The 16,479-nt window shown below is 37.1% G+C and overlaps 1 protein-coding gene across 1 annotated transcript; it reads left to right on the forward strand.

Moving 5' to 3' along the window:
• The first annotated feature begins 2,676 nt into the window (after positions 1 to 2,676).
• Positions 2,677 to 4,851, forward strand: LOC140866355 (transcription termination factor MTERF8, chloroplastic). Its single transcript, XM_073271334.1, has 2 exons — positions 2,677 to 2,885; positions 3,108 to 4,851. The coding sequence occupies exons 1-2, from the start codon at positions 2,678 to 2,680 to the stop codon at positions 4,424 to 4,426; spliced, it is 1,527 nt and encodes a 508-aa protein (XP_073127435.1). The 5' UTR covers position 2,677; the 3' UTR covers positions 4,427 to 4,851.
• Positions 4,852 to 16,479: the final 11,628 nt, after the last annotated feature.

Below are 16,479 nucleotides of genomic sequence, written 5' to 3' on the forward strand. Positions count from 1 at the left end.
AGTCAAAACAAAACCAAGTAAATAAATTAATCGGACTCATCAAATATTAAAGACTAAAGATTTCTACGAAAGTTGCCAGATCAAAGTATCGTGATTAAACCAAGATACAGATCAAGCTCCACAGATCTTATTACACCGGATCGATTGACACAAGACCAAATGGTCAACAACCAGATCGAAGCTTCATCAGGAATCTATCCGTTGCTGTAATTGAAGAAAACGACAAAATCATTTAATGAGAATTTGAACGTTGATCGGCCTTCGCTTTAAGTCAAGATTTGTGAGCTATTTATGAGATATTCTGGCAGCCCAATATCAAAAATTGTTGGCGGCTCACTGTCTACTTTTGAAAACTATAAATACTCAAGAATTTCGAAGATTCAAGACAGGGAGACCAAGAATGAAAATTACAAAGCAATCAAATTCAAAGTCGAAAAAGCCTTCACTCAATATACCAACTCAGATACTTATTTCATCAGATCAAAGTCTCGATATTCTGAGTTAGAACACAACACAGATCGATCAAGATCAAAGATACAAATCGATCCAGATCAAAGCTACAGCTTCCCAGTTCAAACCATCGAAGCATACTCTGTTGCTTCATTTTGTAAACTCTAAGTAGAAAAATTGTTTTACTTCGAGTTAGAGTATTGCTAGGAGTTCCTATCAAAGGATTGATTAGATTGGATTTGTACAAAGGAATTGTATAAGTCAAAGTCTTCTAGTGGAATCCTTCTGGAAACAGAAGAAGGGGTGACGTAGGAGAATTCATCTCCGAACATCCAGAAACAACTTTATCTCTTTACTGCAATTATTTCATTTCATTTGCATTAGTACTATTAGGCATTCAATCTGTGAGAAAGATTATTTCCGCCTGACTTGCTCAGATCTTTCGAACAGATCAAAAGTTTTAAGCAAACAAAACTTCTGTCTGACTCTTACAAATCAGATCGAAGTACTCGCAAAATTTTATATTCTGTATTCACCAAATATTAAAGACTAAAGATTTTGGTGATTACAAAGTCAAAACAAAACCAAGTAAATAAATTAATCGGACTCATCAAATATTAAAGACTAAAGATTTCTACGAAAGTTGCCAGATCTAAGTATCGTGATTAAACCAAGATACAGATCAAGCTCCACAGATCTTATTACACCGGATCGATTGACACAAGACCAAATGGTCAACAACCAGATCGAAGCTTCATCAAGAATCTATCCGTTGCTGTAATTGAAGAAAACGACAAAATCATTTAATGAGAATTTGAACGTTGATCGGCCTTCGCTTTAAGTCAAGATTTGTGAGCTATTTATGAGATATTCTGGCAGCCCAATATCAGAAATTGTTGGCGGCTCACTGTCTACTTTTGAAAACTATAAATACTCAAGCATTTAGAAGATTCAAGACAGGGAGACCAAGAATGAAAATTACAAAGCAATCAAATTCAAAGTCGAAAAAGCCTTCACTCAATATACCAACTCAGATACTTATTTCATCAGATCAAAGTCTCGATATTCTGAGTTAGAACACAACACAGATCGATCAAGCTCAAAGATACAAATCGATCCAGATCAAAGCTACAGCTTCCCAATTCAAACCATCGAAGCATACTCTGTTGCTTCATTTTGTAAACTCTAAGTAGAAAAATTGTTTTACTTCGAGTTAGAGTATTGCTAGGAGTTCCTATCAAAGGATTGATTAGATTGGATTTGTACAAAGGAATTGTATAAGTCAAAGTCTTCTAGTGGAATCCTTCTGGAAACAGAAGAAGGGGTGACGTAGGAGAATTCATCTCCGAACATCCAGAAACAACTTTATCTCTTTACTGCAATTATTTCATTTCATTTGCATTAGTACTATTAGGCATTCAATCTGTGAGAAAGATTATTTTCGCCTGACTTGCTCAGATCTTTCGAACAGATCAAAAGTTTTAAGTAAACAAAACTTCTGTCTGACTCTTACAAATCAGATCGAAGTACTCGCAAAATTTTATATTGTGTATTCACCCCCCCCCCCCCCCCCTCTACACATATTTCGATCATAACAAACACAACAACCGGTCACCTTATACTCTCCTATCTAAAACTACTTTCTCCCACATTCCACTCGTTCAACCCTCGTAGACTCACGGCCACTCAGATTTCATAGCAGCAAGGAGATTTGATATACTATCATATTTTGTCCAACTTTAACAAATCTATCAAGGTACATGCTTTTTCCCCTTTTCCTTTACTTCTTCGTCATGAAATTCATACTTTTTATCCCACTTTTTCGACTATTTACTTTGAACGTGAAATTTATTGTTGAATTTCGAAGTTTTCACAGATTTAATCACAATGCCGATATCGAAATAACTGCTTCATTTTTCAGTTTGTTCGCACATTATGTTTTTTATATGATTTTCATACTTTACATTTAAATTAAGTACAAATACGTTTACTATCGTTACACACGCAACACATGTGTCAATATTGCTAATTCAGATAAAGTCTCGAATTCTCCATCATGTTCGGAAGAAATTACCAATTACCATCCCTAGTGACCTTGAACATTAATTTATAATTTTTTAAAATACATTTGATGCTTTGATTAACATATTATGGACCGAGTTTTGTGGGCATAAAACCAGTGAACCGGGCTGAGTTTTATCTTTTACACACTCTCCTCCGCTTGTTAATGGCTGCGAATCCCCTCTCTCTACCTCGGAGTTCTCGAGTCCAGTGGCCACAAATTCACTTCTCAACTCCCGCTTTCAGGCTCGTTGATTTTACTTGTGTTTCTGTTCGTGAAAATCCCGCAAATAATCGCTTACTTCTCAGCTGCTGCTGCGGTGCTGCTGTTGCTATTAATGGAAATCGCTCTTCCAAATTTTCCAATGATTCCAGTATGCAAAAGAACACTTTTTATACTCTCTCATTTTCGTAATGTTTTATTTGGGTGTAAAAGAAAGAACCCGATGTTATCATTATTGTTGTGTTGTTGCTATGGTATTTTGAATTCACCCTGGTTGTGATGCTATTTTCGTTGTTAAAAAAAGAAAGAAAAAAAAGGGAATGATGCGATAGAGACATTGGAACGGCTCTGAGTTTATTTATTTGAATTTTAGGTACAATGCTGTTTGTGTTGTTTCAAGAAATGGGGTTCAATGAGAAAGACACCGAAGCACTTTTACAGGCCAATACATCTCTCATATTCACCCCTTTTGAACATGTTCGACAAAGAATTCAAGCCCTGCAGTCTTTGGGAGTCACTGGTTTCGCTCTTTCGAGATTGGTTGTCAAACGCCCTGATGTGTTAACTGCTCACGAAATAGAAGAGTTGCTGTCTTTTCTTGTAAATGATGATTCCAATTTAGAGTTGATAGGGGAAATCGAGCCAGCGCGGATTGAACGGCTTCTGAGTTCAACAGAGCCTCGATCTCTTGCAGGTTTTGAGAGAAAGGTGCAACTGCTGTTTATGTATGGAATTCCCAAAGAAAAGCTAGCTCATGTGCTTAATACTGTTAATTTGAGAAAGGCATTGTGCCTGAAGTCTTTGGAAGAAATGGAGAGAATGCTAACGTACTTGCAGCGTTTCGAAGGTGCTGATTTAATTGTTCGACGACCTGCAGTTCTGAATTTTGATTTGGACACTCAGTTAATACCGAGAATCGGGTTCCTCTTGGACTTGAGTGGGGGAAATGAATCTGCCACTGCCACTGTTTTGTATAAATTCCCATTTGTGCTGTCTTATACTGTGGACCATGTAAAAGATCATGTGGAATTCTTAAATTCGTATGCTGGGTTGAGCAACGAGGAAATCTTTAGAATTGTTCTTGTTTATCCTAGTCTGTTCAGTGCCAGCAGACAAAGAAAGCTGCAGCCAAGAATCGATTTTCTCAAGCAATGTGGTTTGAGCTCCAATGACATATTTAAGTTCTTAATAAAAGCACCGCTGTTTCTGAGCCTGTCATTTGAGGGAAATCTAGCCCATAAATTGATTCTCTTGGTGAAGATTGGATATGAGAACGGAACTAAGGAATTGGCTTTGGCAATGGGAGCTGTTACAAGGTGCAGCTGCAAGAATTTACAAGAGGTGATTGGGGTATTCTTGAACTACGGTTTGACTTGTGAGGATATCTTAGATATGAGCAAGAAACATCCGCAAGTTTTGCAGTACAACCACGAGTCATTAGAGGAGAAGCTGGACTACTTGATCGAGGAAATGGGTCGTGATGTGCGAGAGCTGCTGGGTTTTCCTGCTTTTCTTGGTTACAAGCTTGATGGCCGGATTAAACATAGATATGAAGTCAAAAGAAAGATCTTGGGCGAAGGGTTGTCCATTAATAAGCTACTTAGCGTTTCCGCGGCAAGTTTCTCGACGAAAAGTAAGAAGAAAGTACCCGTGGGGCAGATTCAGGTCCTGAAAGAAAGTGAGGATAAGTAACAGATGGGAAAAGATGTATTCAATTGGCGCCATGGATTTGATTGGGCAGTGATCTGATTTTTGCATTAACTCGAACATGATTGTTCAGTAGATCTTCCTGAGTCCGCGGAACCGAAGACTTCGAACAAAAGAAGATCACGGGCACTTCACCACTTCTTGTGCCAAGTTAATATGGAATCAACTCTCTCAGCACTGAAGAAAATCATAACTTGGACAGAAGTGACCCGTAACACTGTCCCAGCCGCGCGTAGGAAACTGGGCAAAAGCAATGGTTGTTCCGACTCTATCACGGGGTCCGTTAATTTCCTTTTGTATCTTTCGATTTTGTATTTTGTTCGATTATGTTAAAGAAAAGTTCTTAAAGTTTGGAAAACAAACGGGACTAAAAATCGAGGCTAAAATTTTGTTTTGCCTGGTGGATTAGAATGGAGCTAAATTTGGACATGAACTCAACCAAGTCCGGCCGTGGACTCCTTTACATTCTTTTTAATCCATTCGATGATGAATGTTATGAAATGTTGGTTTTGGAGTACTGTGCAAATCTGAGATGATTTTTCGGATGTTGTCTTGACTGATGTCGGGACAGGACTTGAGACAAGGACATAAATTTGATCTAAGATTTTTAGTCGAGGCTAGAGTTAAAATCTATGTCCTTAAGACGAATTTGCCCCACACACGGTGCTTATGGAATACGACAATCGTCTTTCAAGATATAACGACTTCGTTTTGTAATAGGAGCACTCCAAATTACAAAACCCGGGAACTTCGAAATGCTTTTTGAACTTTCTTAAAAACGATGAACAACAATGATATGCAGCAATATGTTTTCAATATGTGTTCTATTTTCCATTCAAACATATGGGGATATATTTATATAGATTGAAAGACTTGAATGAAAAGGTGTATCACTTCAAATTGGACTTTTTATCAAAAGATGTCAAGCAAACATAACTACCCTGACACACAACCATTCGATTGAATTAGTTTTTCAATTTTCAATTTAAATCACCGAAGTCAGATTTTAATTTGAATTCAAATTCAAATTACAAATGTCATTGACTTGTTTCAAAGGGTAACGGTGGCATCATTTGCCACTTGTCACTTGCCTTTTTTTTCATTCAATAACATATATATATATATATATACATATTATATTAATATAATATATAATCTTTTAATATTCAATCTTTTACTCGATAAAATACGAATAATTATTTGTGAACATTTTATTAATTTCTCATTCACCCTAATTGGTAATCGAGAAATAATTTTTATCACAAATATCCAACAATCCCCCACATGAATGAAAATTAATCCATGTATGAAATGCAGACACTTTAGAAAGTTCAAACGAAAGATTACTGCATCGGGAGAGGTAGCTTTTGGCTTTGAACCTTCCGTAGTAGAATATCATCGGATTTACTGGCTAGTTAGTGAACGCGATGTCTTGAACTACCCAGTCGTTTGTGTAAACCAAGACAATGGTATCAATACAATAACCTTTCTCACATCTTACTAGTTCTCATGGTTGTGTCCGTTTTAGCCATTGACACGCTCTTGGATTGATAAGTGTTTCATTGAAGCGGCTCGTCTTCACACTTATATAGGTGATCTCCTATAACGAGTATCCTATCATACCCGACTTTTTCAAGTATAGGAATCATTAAAAGCATAAGCTTAACCTCACTACATGTGGTAGGCAGCACATTTTTCATCCTAGGAATGAGAAGACAACTTTTTATAAAGTTTGTCTCAAGTGCTGCTACAACAACTCTCATAACATCGTTGTCCCATTGAACCAAGATCTTGGGATCTCCAGTCATCAAGGTTGGGTTTCCGCTATGATCGTTTTATTTGTAGATTTTTAGTTTCATTCCCCTTGATGAGCAGTTTACTTGAACTTTACTCAAATCTTTTGTCAACGAATCCGCTAAATTGTCTTTCGATTTTACATAATCGATGGAGATTACTCCATTAGAGATCAACTGCCTAATGGTATCATGTCTACGGCGTATATGTCGTGACTTACCATTATACATGCTACTTTGTGCCCTTCCAATCGCTGATTGACTATCACAATGTATCATTACGGCAGGCACAGGTTTAGCCCAACACGGGATATCCTTTAAGAAATTTCTTAGCCATTCAGCCTCTTCAACGGCTTTATCTAAGGATATAAACTCAGATTCCATTGTGGATCGAGCAATACACGTTTGCTTTGTGGAATTTCATGTCACGACTCCACTACCAATGACAAACACATATCCACTTGTGGATTTGGAATCATTCGTATCCGAAATCCAGTTTGCATCACAATAGCCTTCCAACACTGCTGGATATCTCGCATAATGTAATCCATATTCTGAAGTATGTTTCAAATACTTAAGAACTCTCATCAATGCATTCCAATGCACAATACTTGGATTACTTGTAAATCTACTGAGTTTATTGACTGCACATGCAATATCCGGACGTGTACAGTTTGAAATATACATCAAACTTCCAATCACACGTGAATATTCCAGTTGTGATATGGGTTCACCATGATTTTTGCCCAAATGCACGTTTAAATCAATTGGTGTTGCGACATGAGTTAGAACATGAGCACCAAACTTTTTTAACACCGTCTCAACATAATGAGATTGTGTGAGGACAATTCCTTCTTTTGTCTTCATGATCTTAATTCCAAGAATTACATCTGCCAAACTCATATCTTTCATATCAAAGTTCTTAGTCAACAACTTTTTCGAGTTCATAATCACATTATGATCACTTCCCATAATAAGCATATCGTCTACATATAAACATATTATAACGAACTAATCAGGTGTGCCTTTGATATAAACACATTTATTACACTCGTTTATCTTGAAACCATTTGACAACATAGTTTTGTCAAATTTCCCGTGCCACTGTTTTGGCGCTTGTTTCAATCCATACAACTATTAATTAGTTTGCACACCTTATGCTTTTGTCCGGGAGCCACAAACCCTTTAGGTTGCTCCATGTATATTTTTTCATCCAATTCACCATTTAGAAACGCGGTTTTCACATCCATTTAATGTATCTCAAGGTCATGCAATGCAGCAATGACAATGAGAACTCGAATGGAGGTAATCCTAGTCACTGGAGAATATGTATCGAAGAAATCTAGGCCTTCCTTTTGATTGAAGCCTTTAGCCACCAACCGGGATTTATATTTATCTATAGATCCATCAGCCTTGTATTTTCGTTTTAGGATCCACTTGCATTCTAAAGGCTTTGTTCCTAGTGGAAGATCAACCAATTCCCATTTATGGTTTTGCATGATGGATTCTATCTCGCTATTAATAGCTTCTTTCCATAACGGTGCCTCGGGACTCGATAATGCTTCCATTATTGTTCGAGGTTCATTTTATAACACATAAGTCAGAAATTCAGGACCAAAAGTCTTTTCCTTTCTGGCCTTTTTACTGTGTCTCAATTCGTTATCATTTTTATGATTTTCCGCAGTTTCATTTCCTCTTTTATTGCTATGATTCTCTTCAATAGCAATCTTTTTGTCATATTCAATAAGAGGTAGTTCAGTATCATCCCTATTTCCATTAGGATGTGTTTCACTGGTATTTTCGTCCACAGATTTGTTGCGATGACATTATGTCTCATTTTTGTCTTGATACATGGCCCGACATGATTCGGGACAAGATACAATTTTTCCTTCTTTGTAAGGAAAAATTTCCTCAACATAACACAACATTCCTTGATTCAATAGTAGTCCCTTTATGGATATCAGGAATGTCTGACTTGTGCACCAAAAATCGATATGCAACGCTATTATTGGCATAACAAATAAAAATGCAATCGATTGTCTTTGGCCCAATTTTCACTTGTTTCGGCTTAGGAACTTCCACCTTAGCCAAGCACCCCCACACTTTTAGATATTTGTAGGCAGGCTTGTGGCCTTTCCACAATTCATAAGAGGTCTTTATCTCTTTTTTTATGAGGTACTTTGTTTAAAATATAGGTAGCCGACAAAATCGCTTCCCCCCCACAAATTTTGTGGTAATCCAGAATTTATCAACATAGCATTCATCATCTCCTTTAGTGTCCGATTCTTTCGTTCCGCTACTCCATTGGATTGAGGGGAGTAAGGCTCGGCCATTTGATGAATAATGCCGGACTCCGTACAAAATTCATCAAAAGGAGCACCATATTCTCCTCATCTATCGCTACGAACCACTTTAATTTGCTTGCTTAGTTGATTCTCAACTTCTGTTTTATACACTTTGAATGCTTCCAAAGTTTGAACTTTGCTTTTTAACAAGTACACATAGCAATATCGAGTGCAATCATCAATGAATGTAACAAAATATTTATTTTCTCCTCTTGATTGCACAAATTTCAAATCACATAGATCACTATGAATTAATTCGAGAGGAGCAGTATTTATTTCCAACGAATGAAAAGGTAATTTGGTCATTTTTGCTTCAACACAAACTTTGCACTTGTGTGTTGGATCAATATCAAACCTTGACAATAAGTTCATCTTCATTAATCTTTGCAATGATTTATAATTCACATGCCCAAGTTTAAATGCCATAAATTCAAACATTCAAGCAAGTAAGAAGAACTTATAACTTTATTGCCATTAAAATCACGGAGTACATTGATTACATTCATCTTAAATAAACCATTGTCAAGATACCCCTTGCCTATGAATTGTCCATTCTTAGAAAGTACAAACTTGTTGGACTCAAACACTAACTTAAAATCGGCATTTACAAGAGCCGACCCCGACACTAGATTCTTTCGAATATCAGGAACATGGAGGACATCACACAACGTCATTTCCTTTCCATAAGTCATCTTTATTACCACATTTCCAAGACCCACGATATCCGATGTTGCTGAATTTCCCATAAAGATCTTTATTTCGGTAATAGAAGAGTAGGTTGAGAACAACGCCTTATCAGAACATATGTGACGTGTTGCTCCAGTGCCTACCCACCATTCTTTAGGGTTGTCCATCAGATTGACTTCAAAAACCACAGCAGAAAGGTCTGTAACCATTTCTGTCTTATCGCATGTCGCGACACGATCTGTAACAGACATTTTTATTTGGTCTCTATTGGATTTCTTTGGACGTCTGCAGTCCTTAGCCATATGATTTGGCTTGCCACAGTTGTAGCACGTTCCATTGAATCTCTTAGCCTTCACTTGAATTTTCCCTTTTCCGGAAAACTTCCTTTTTTTGCTAGAATTTGATTCCATCAAGTTTGCCTTTGCATCCATAGGTGATTTTCCTTTAGGATCAGATTGCTTACGATTGTCTTCTTCAATTCGTAGCCTCACAATGAGATCCTCAAGTCCCATGTCCTTTCTCTTGTGCTTTAGATAATATTTGAAATCTTTCCACGAAGGCGAAAGTTTCTCGATTATCGAAGCCACTTAAAAAGGCTCATTAATTTGCATACCCTCAGCATGCAAATCATGCAACAAAAGTTGCAATTCCTGGACTTGGCTCAGCACAGATTTAAAGTCAATCATTTTATAATCCAAAAGCTTACCAACAATGAATTTCTTCATTCCAGCATCTTCGGTTCGGTACTTCTTTTCCAGAGATTTCCACAGGTCCTTTAACATCTTGGCTTGACTGTACACATTGTATAAAGTGTTGTCCAAACCATTCAAAATGTAGTTGCGACAAAGGTAGTCTCCATTCTTCCAAGCATCATAAGCAGCCCGCTTATATTTGTCCGTCTCTTTGTCAAAAACAGCAGGGGAATTATCTTGTAGGAACTTCACGAGATTCAGAGTAGTCAAGTAGAACATCATATTTTGGTGCCACCTTTTGAGGTAAACACCGAAAAACTTCTCCGGTTTCTCAAAGTGTGACGCAGGAATAGTAGGCTGAACAGAGGCAGCAGATGTACATGCCATCTCAGAATAAACACAAATTCGTCTTAAGAATGTTGGTTTCGGAGTATTGTACAAATCTGAGATGATTTTTTGGATGTTGTCTTGACTGATGTCGGGACAGAACTTGAGACAAGGACAGAAATTTGATCTGAGATTTTTAGTCGAGGCTAGAGTTAAACTCTATGTCCTTAAGATGAATTTGCCCCACACACGGTTCTTATGGATTACGGCAATCGTCTCCTAAGATACAACGACTTTGTTTTGTAATAGGAGCACTCCAAATTACAAAACCCGGCGAACTTCGAAATGCTTTTTGAACTTTCTTAAAAATGATGAACAACAATGATATGCAACAATATGTTTTCAATATGTGTTCTATTTTCCATTCAAACACATGGGGATATATTTATATAGATTGAAAGACTTAAATGAAAAGGTGTATCACTTCAAATTGGACTCTTCATCAAAAGATGTCAAGCAAGCATAACTATCCTGACACACAACCATTCGATTGAATTAGTTTTCCAATTTTCAATGTAAATCACCGAAGTCAGATTTTAATTTGAATTCAAATTCAAATTACAAATGCCATTGACTTGTTTCAAAGGGTAACGATGACATCATTTGCCACTTGCCACTTGCCTTTCTTTTTCATTCAATAACATATATATATATATATATATATATATATATATATATATATATAATATAATATATACATATTATATTAATATAATATATAATCTTTTAATATTCAATCTTTTACTCGATAAAATCCGAACAATTATTTGTAAACATTTTATTAATTTCTCATTCACCCTAATTGTTAATCGAAAAATAATTTTTATCACAAATATCCAATAGTTTACACACAAAAATGGCTCGGGTGGGTGTGTTGTTGCGGGCGTGCCAGGCACGTACGTGCCAAAATGATATAAAAATGAAAAAATAAAAATTTAATTTCTAAACCAAGCGAAAATGAATCTCAGTTTCACCGTCGGTCTCAGTTACACCGGTAAGCGACGAAAAACGCAAGAAATAATAAAGAAGAATTCTCAATAACAATCGAAACGCTAGTGTTGCTATTAAAAAAGGAATATGGAAAAATGTTTGCCATAAAAATACCAAAATATGTTGGACGCTACGAGAAACTAAGAAAAAGTGCTGGAAATGTGCACTGGAATTTCCGGAAGAATAAAAGATGAAAGTCTGAAAATTTTGCATAAATATTTGCTGTAAATTTGAGAGTTTTTGGAGCTTGAATTGTTGTGAATTGATTGTGTGTATTGATTCCATGCTACCATCATTTTCTTCGACGCTTGAGCAACTTCCCACTCTTCCACCTAGTACATAGTGGGCCACGTTCACCACTCTCTTTTCCACTATTTTGACTTCGCCTTGATTTTAAATTGTGTCTCCACTTCAATTTGACGCTACACCTTCAAAGGCTTGAACTTCCATTCTTCTAAATGGGTTGTAATGATCGGGCTGCAACACTTCCAGGAACTGGGCCGAGTGAACTCATTTGTATTTGGGTTGGAAATTAACTTTTATTTTGGGCTAAATAGAAGTATTAGACTCAACTTTTGAATCATAATTCTATCTTTTATTTGTATTATATATATATAGCACAAAAAAAAAGTATAAGAGAACCAGTTTTAATTAGAAAAATAAACATGAACAAAGGGAACTCATTTTGTAATTTTTTATTTGAAGAAAGAAAAATATTATAAATCATCAATAGAATTTAATACAATCCAAGACGGAAAATCCCCTTCAACCCATGATAATGGAGAAGGGTTAGACAGTGCAAAGCGAGCAATACAGTGAGCTAATTTATTAGCCGCTCGATTAACTAAATTAATAGCAATAAAATTGACAGACGAAAGAAGTGATCGGATGTCCGCTAAAATGTTGCCAACAAGATCACGGATCTCCAAAGAGGAAGTCACTGCATGGACGACAAGGGAGGAATCCGATGAAACCAGAATCTTATCAAAGCCTAAATGCATCGCAAACTGAAGGTCATGGAGAATGGCAATAAGTTCAGTTGATAGTACACAATCAGGGAAGCGGATACCACTAGCTAACGCAGCTCGCACAGAGCCGTCATGATCTCGAATTACAACCCTGATACTAGCGCATCCCTTTACCTTATTAAATCCCGAATCAACATCTAGTTTGAAATGACCAGGAGGAGGTTTAGTCCAAATCAAAGTGGGAGAGGACAGAGCAGCAGACATGCGGGGAGTGGTGGCTAAGAGCGCTTTACGAAATTCATCAAAATAGGGCACAACCCAATCAATATTAATAGGCTTCCGCGGGAAGATAGGATCATGTTTCCAACAAAAAATTTCTTTCCACAGAGCCCAAGAAAACTTAGCAAAATTCTCAAGCGATGACTTAGAAATTATTTCTGCCAAGTAAATACCACAGTCTCTGAAATTCAGATTACGAAATTTCTTCAATAGAGCCCAAAACTGAGTGGATTTCCAAAATTTATTAATTTAAGAGCAAAATAAAAGGTAATGACTTGTTGAAGCCTTAGGAAAACCACAAAGAGCACAACAATCAATAACAGGAACATGATGCTGCTGCAGATTTAATTTGGTAGAGATATAATCATGAAAAGCTCGCCATAGAAAGATACAAACCTTGGGGGGGACTTGCAGGTTCCAAATCCATTTCCACCAAGAGGAAGAGTGGAGAGTAGATTGTGATGGTGGTGGATCAAAACATCCAATATGAAGTAGATAGCCAGATTTAACAGAATAATGGCCTCTAGAACCCCATTTCCAATATCTAAGATCTTTGGCATTACAGTGGCTTAGGGGTATATCGAGAATATAATCAGCCTCAAAAGAAGGAAAGACATTACGTACTGCCATTGTGTTCCAATATCCATACGAGTCGATGAGATCTTTAACCAAAAAATTGGGGGGGATAGAGGCATGTAAAGAGCTATGGCCATTGGCTAGACCCGGTATCCATTTATCTGTCAATGCATTGATTTTGTGGCCATCCCCCACCTTCCAAAATAGCCCTTTTATTATAATATCACGACTCCACAAGATAGATCTCCAAATATAAGATTGATTATTGCCCAAAGGCGCTTCCATAATATCAGTGTGTTTGAAGTAACGAGCTTTGAGAATTCTGGCCATGAGGGAATAGGGGTCATGGATAATGCGCCAAATCTGTTTCGCAAGAAGGGCTTTGTTGAAATCAATGAGACTCTGGAACCCAATACCCCCATATTGTTTAGGTTTGCATAATTTTTTCCATTGAGACCAATGCATGCCACCGTTTGCAGAATTCGAGCTCCACCAGAAATTTGAACAGAGCTTCTCCAAGTCATGACATAAAGAAAAAGGCAGTTTGAAGCATGACATGGAATAATTTGGAATGGCCTGGAGGACTGATTTGATTAGTGTTTCTTTACCACCTGTCGAGAAGAATTTTGAGGACCATCCATTGATCTTTTTTAATATTTTATCCCTCAAACCAGAAAATTGGAGGCGTTTACTTCGAAGTGATAATGTAGGAAGACCAAGATAAAGGTCGTGACCTTTCACCACATCAATAGAAAAAATATTCTTGATAGCTTGGATTCTGTTCGAAGAGGTACTAGGGCTGAACGTGAGACCAAATTTTTCATAATTCACCAGTTGGCCAGAGGCTCGTTCGTAGAGCTGGAGACAACCCCTAAGTCGATGATAATCCTGCACTGAAGCTCTGAAAAAAAATGAGGCTATCATCAGCGAAAAACAAATGCGAAATTGATGGGCATGAGTTGGAAATTTTAACTCCTTTGAAAAGTTTCTCAGCTTCTGCCTTAAGAAGTAACCCCGAAAGACCTTGGGAAACAATGGCGAAAAGGAATGGTGAAAGGGGATCGCCTTGACGAAGTCCACGATGAGGCTTTAGAGATCCATAAATAGAATTATTGATCCGGAGAGAAAAAAGAGACAGTGGATATGCATTTCATGATAAGCTTCACAAAGACCTCCGCAAACCCCATTTTGAGCATAATTGCCTCGAGAAAATTCCATTCGACTCTATCAAAAGCTTTTCTCATATCGAGTTTAAGAGTGCCAAAACCATTCAATTTTTTTGTGTTACTACGGATCCAATGCATGCATTCGAATCCTACTATAACATTGTCCGTAATAAGCCTACCTGGCACAAATGCGCTTTGATGCTGGTTAACAACAACAACCATAATCGGCTTAAGGCGGTTAGTAATAGCTCGAGAAATAATTTTGTAACAGATGTTACATAAGATGATAGGTCGAAAGTCTTTCGGAGAAGAGGGGCTAGGTACCTTGGGAATAAGAGTGATAAGTGTAGAGTTCCAACCCGAGAGATCTCCTTGACCATTAAGGATATTAAGAATTGCAGCAGAGACATCATGCTCAAGAGTGGTCCAATTTTTCTGGAAAAAGAGTGCTGTGAAACCTTCGGGCCCAGGAGCTTTTGAAGGATGCATATCAAATAAGGCTTTCCGAATGTCATCTGTAGTGAATGGAGAACAAAGAGACTCATTCATATTTGAATCAACAGAGGCAACAATGTGAGATAGCACAGCATTGAAATCCCGCTCCGATGGATCAGAAGAAGAGAATAAATCCTCAAAATATCTGAAAAAGATACCCGCTATTTCTTTATCTTGAGTATACCAATTACCGTTTAAATCATTAATCCCTTTAATATGATTGATTCTTTTTCTATCCGAGGCAAATGAATGGAAGAGCTTAGTATTACCATCCCCATGTGCTAGCTAGTTTGTGCGAGGCCTCTGTTTCCAATGAATTTCTTCTTGGACCACCAATTTTTCAATTTCTTTTTCCAGCGAAGCAATGCGGCTGTAGTTATATTTTTCTAGTCTTGAGTGTTGCAAATAGCTGAGTTCTTTACGCAAATTTGAGATTTTACGCAGCATGTGGGAGAAACGAGTGCCTGCCCAAGAGTTAAGGATACCACTGAAAGTAGATAGTTTGGCAGGAAGGTCCCCAGGCAGACTACCATTATTCCAATGTTCAAGTAGAAGAGGAAAGTCTTCTTCCAACATCCACTTATGCTCAAAAGTGAATCTTTTTGGTCCCTTACTGAAACGACCATCAAGGTGAGGATTAGTAGATATCATAATCAGCCTGTGATCCGATCCATAAAAATCTAGATTATGTACATCAGCTGAAGGGTAGATCAATTGCCATTCAGAAGAACAAACAAAACGATCTAAGAGTTTGAAAATAATGTCTTGCTGTTGTCTACGATTGCACCATGTGAATTGATCTCCCATAAAATGGATATCTCTCAGGTTACATGAGTTTAAAACCTCTCTAAAAGCTGACATTTGAGAATATGAATGCATTGAACCACCAATTTTCTCCTCTTCATAAAGAATTTCGTTGAAATCACCTCTTACAAGCCAAGGCAAGTGCTGAAATTCTCGCATTTGAGCGAGACGATGAAGAAGATCCCAAGATTGTTGTCTAAGATGTGGGACTGGGTTACCATAAAAACCTGTGAATCTCCAAACAAGATGATCATGAGTAATTATACAATCAATATGCCCAACAGAATAAAAACAAATAGTAATGTCAAAAGGATCATTCCAAATCAACGCCAGACCACCCTTCCTACCAACACAATCTACAACAAAAAGGCCTTTAAAATTTAGAAAAGATTTCCACAAATGATATTGATACTGGTATAATTTAGTTTCACATATGAATAATAAAAAATGGCGTCTTTCGGCTACTATACGCCTTAACTCTCTGAATGCTCGAGGGTTCCCAAGCCCAGAGCATTCCAGATTAGGCAATTCATGATGATTGGTGGGGCTGCGAGACAGCCACCACCGTTGAAAATTCTGAATGATCCAAGTTTATCAATTCATCTAAAAGCTGTCTTTGTCTTTTCAAATCAAATATTTAAAATTTAAAATAAAATAAATATAGATATAGATGTGTAAATACATAGAATTTACACATCTATATCTATATTTATTTTATAGAATTTATATATTTATATCACACGCAAGGCGGTTGCTTGGATGCTAATTATTATTATTATTATTTTATAAAACTTGAAGCCTTATAAAAACCACCCCATGTGAGGACACCGTTCTTGTTTCTCGTTTTACCCTTCTC

The sequence above is a fragment of the Henckelia pumila genome, chromosome 4 (genome assembly GCF_033568475.1).
Source record: "Henckelia pumila isolate YLH828 chromosome 4, ASM3356847v2, whole genome shotgun sequence".
Lineage (NCBI taxonomy): Eukaryota > Viridiplantae > Streptophyta > Magnoliopsida > Lamiales > Gesneriaceae > Henckelia > Henckelia pumila.

Excerpts from the sequence above, each read along its gene's own strand:
- LOC140866355 (XM_073271334.1), top strand. The coding sequence starts at position 2,678 with ATGGCTGCGAATCCCCTCTCTCTACCTCGGAGTTCTCGAGTCCAGTGG. Across the intron at positions 2,886-3,107 it reads CAAATTTTCCAATGATTCCA|GTACAATGCTGTTTGTGTTG; the intron begins GTATGCAAAAGA and ends TTTGAATTTTAG.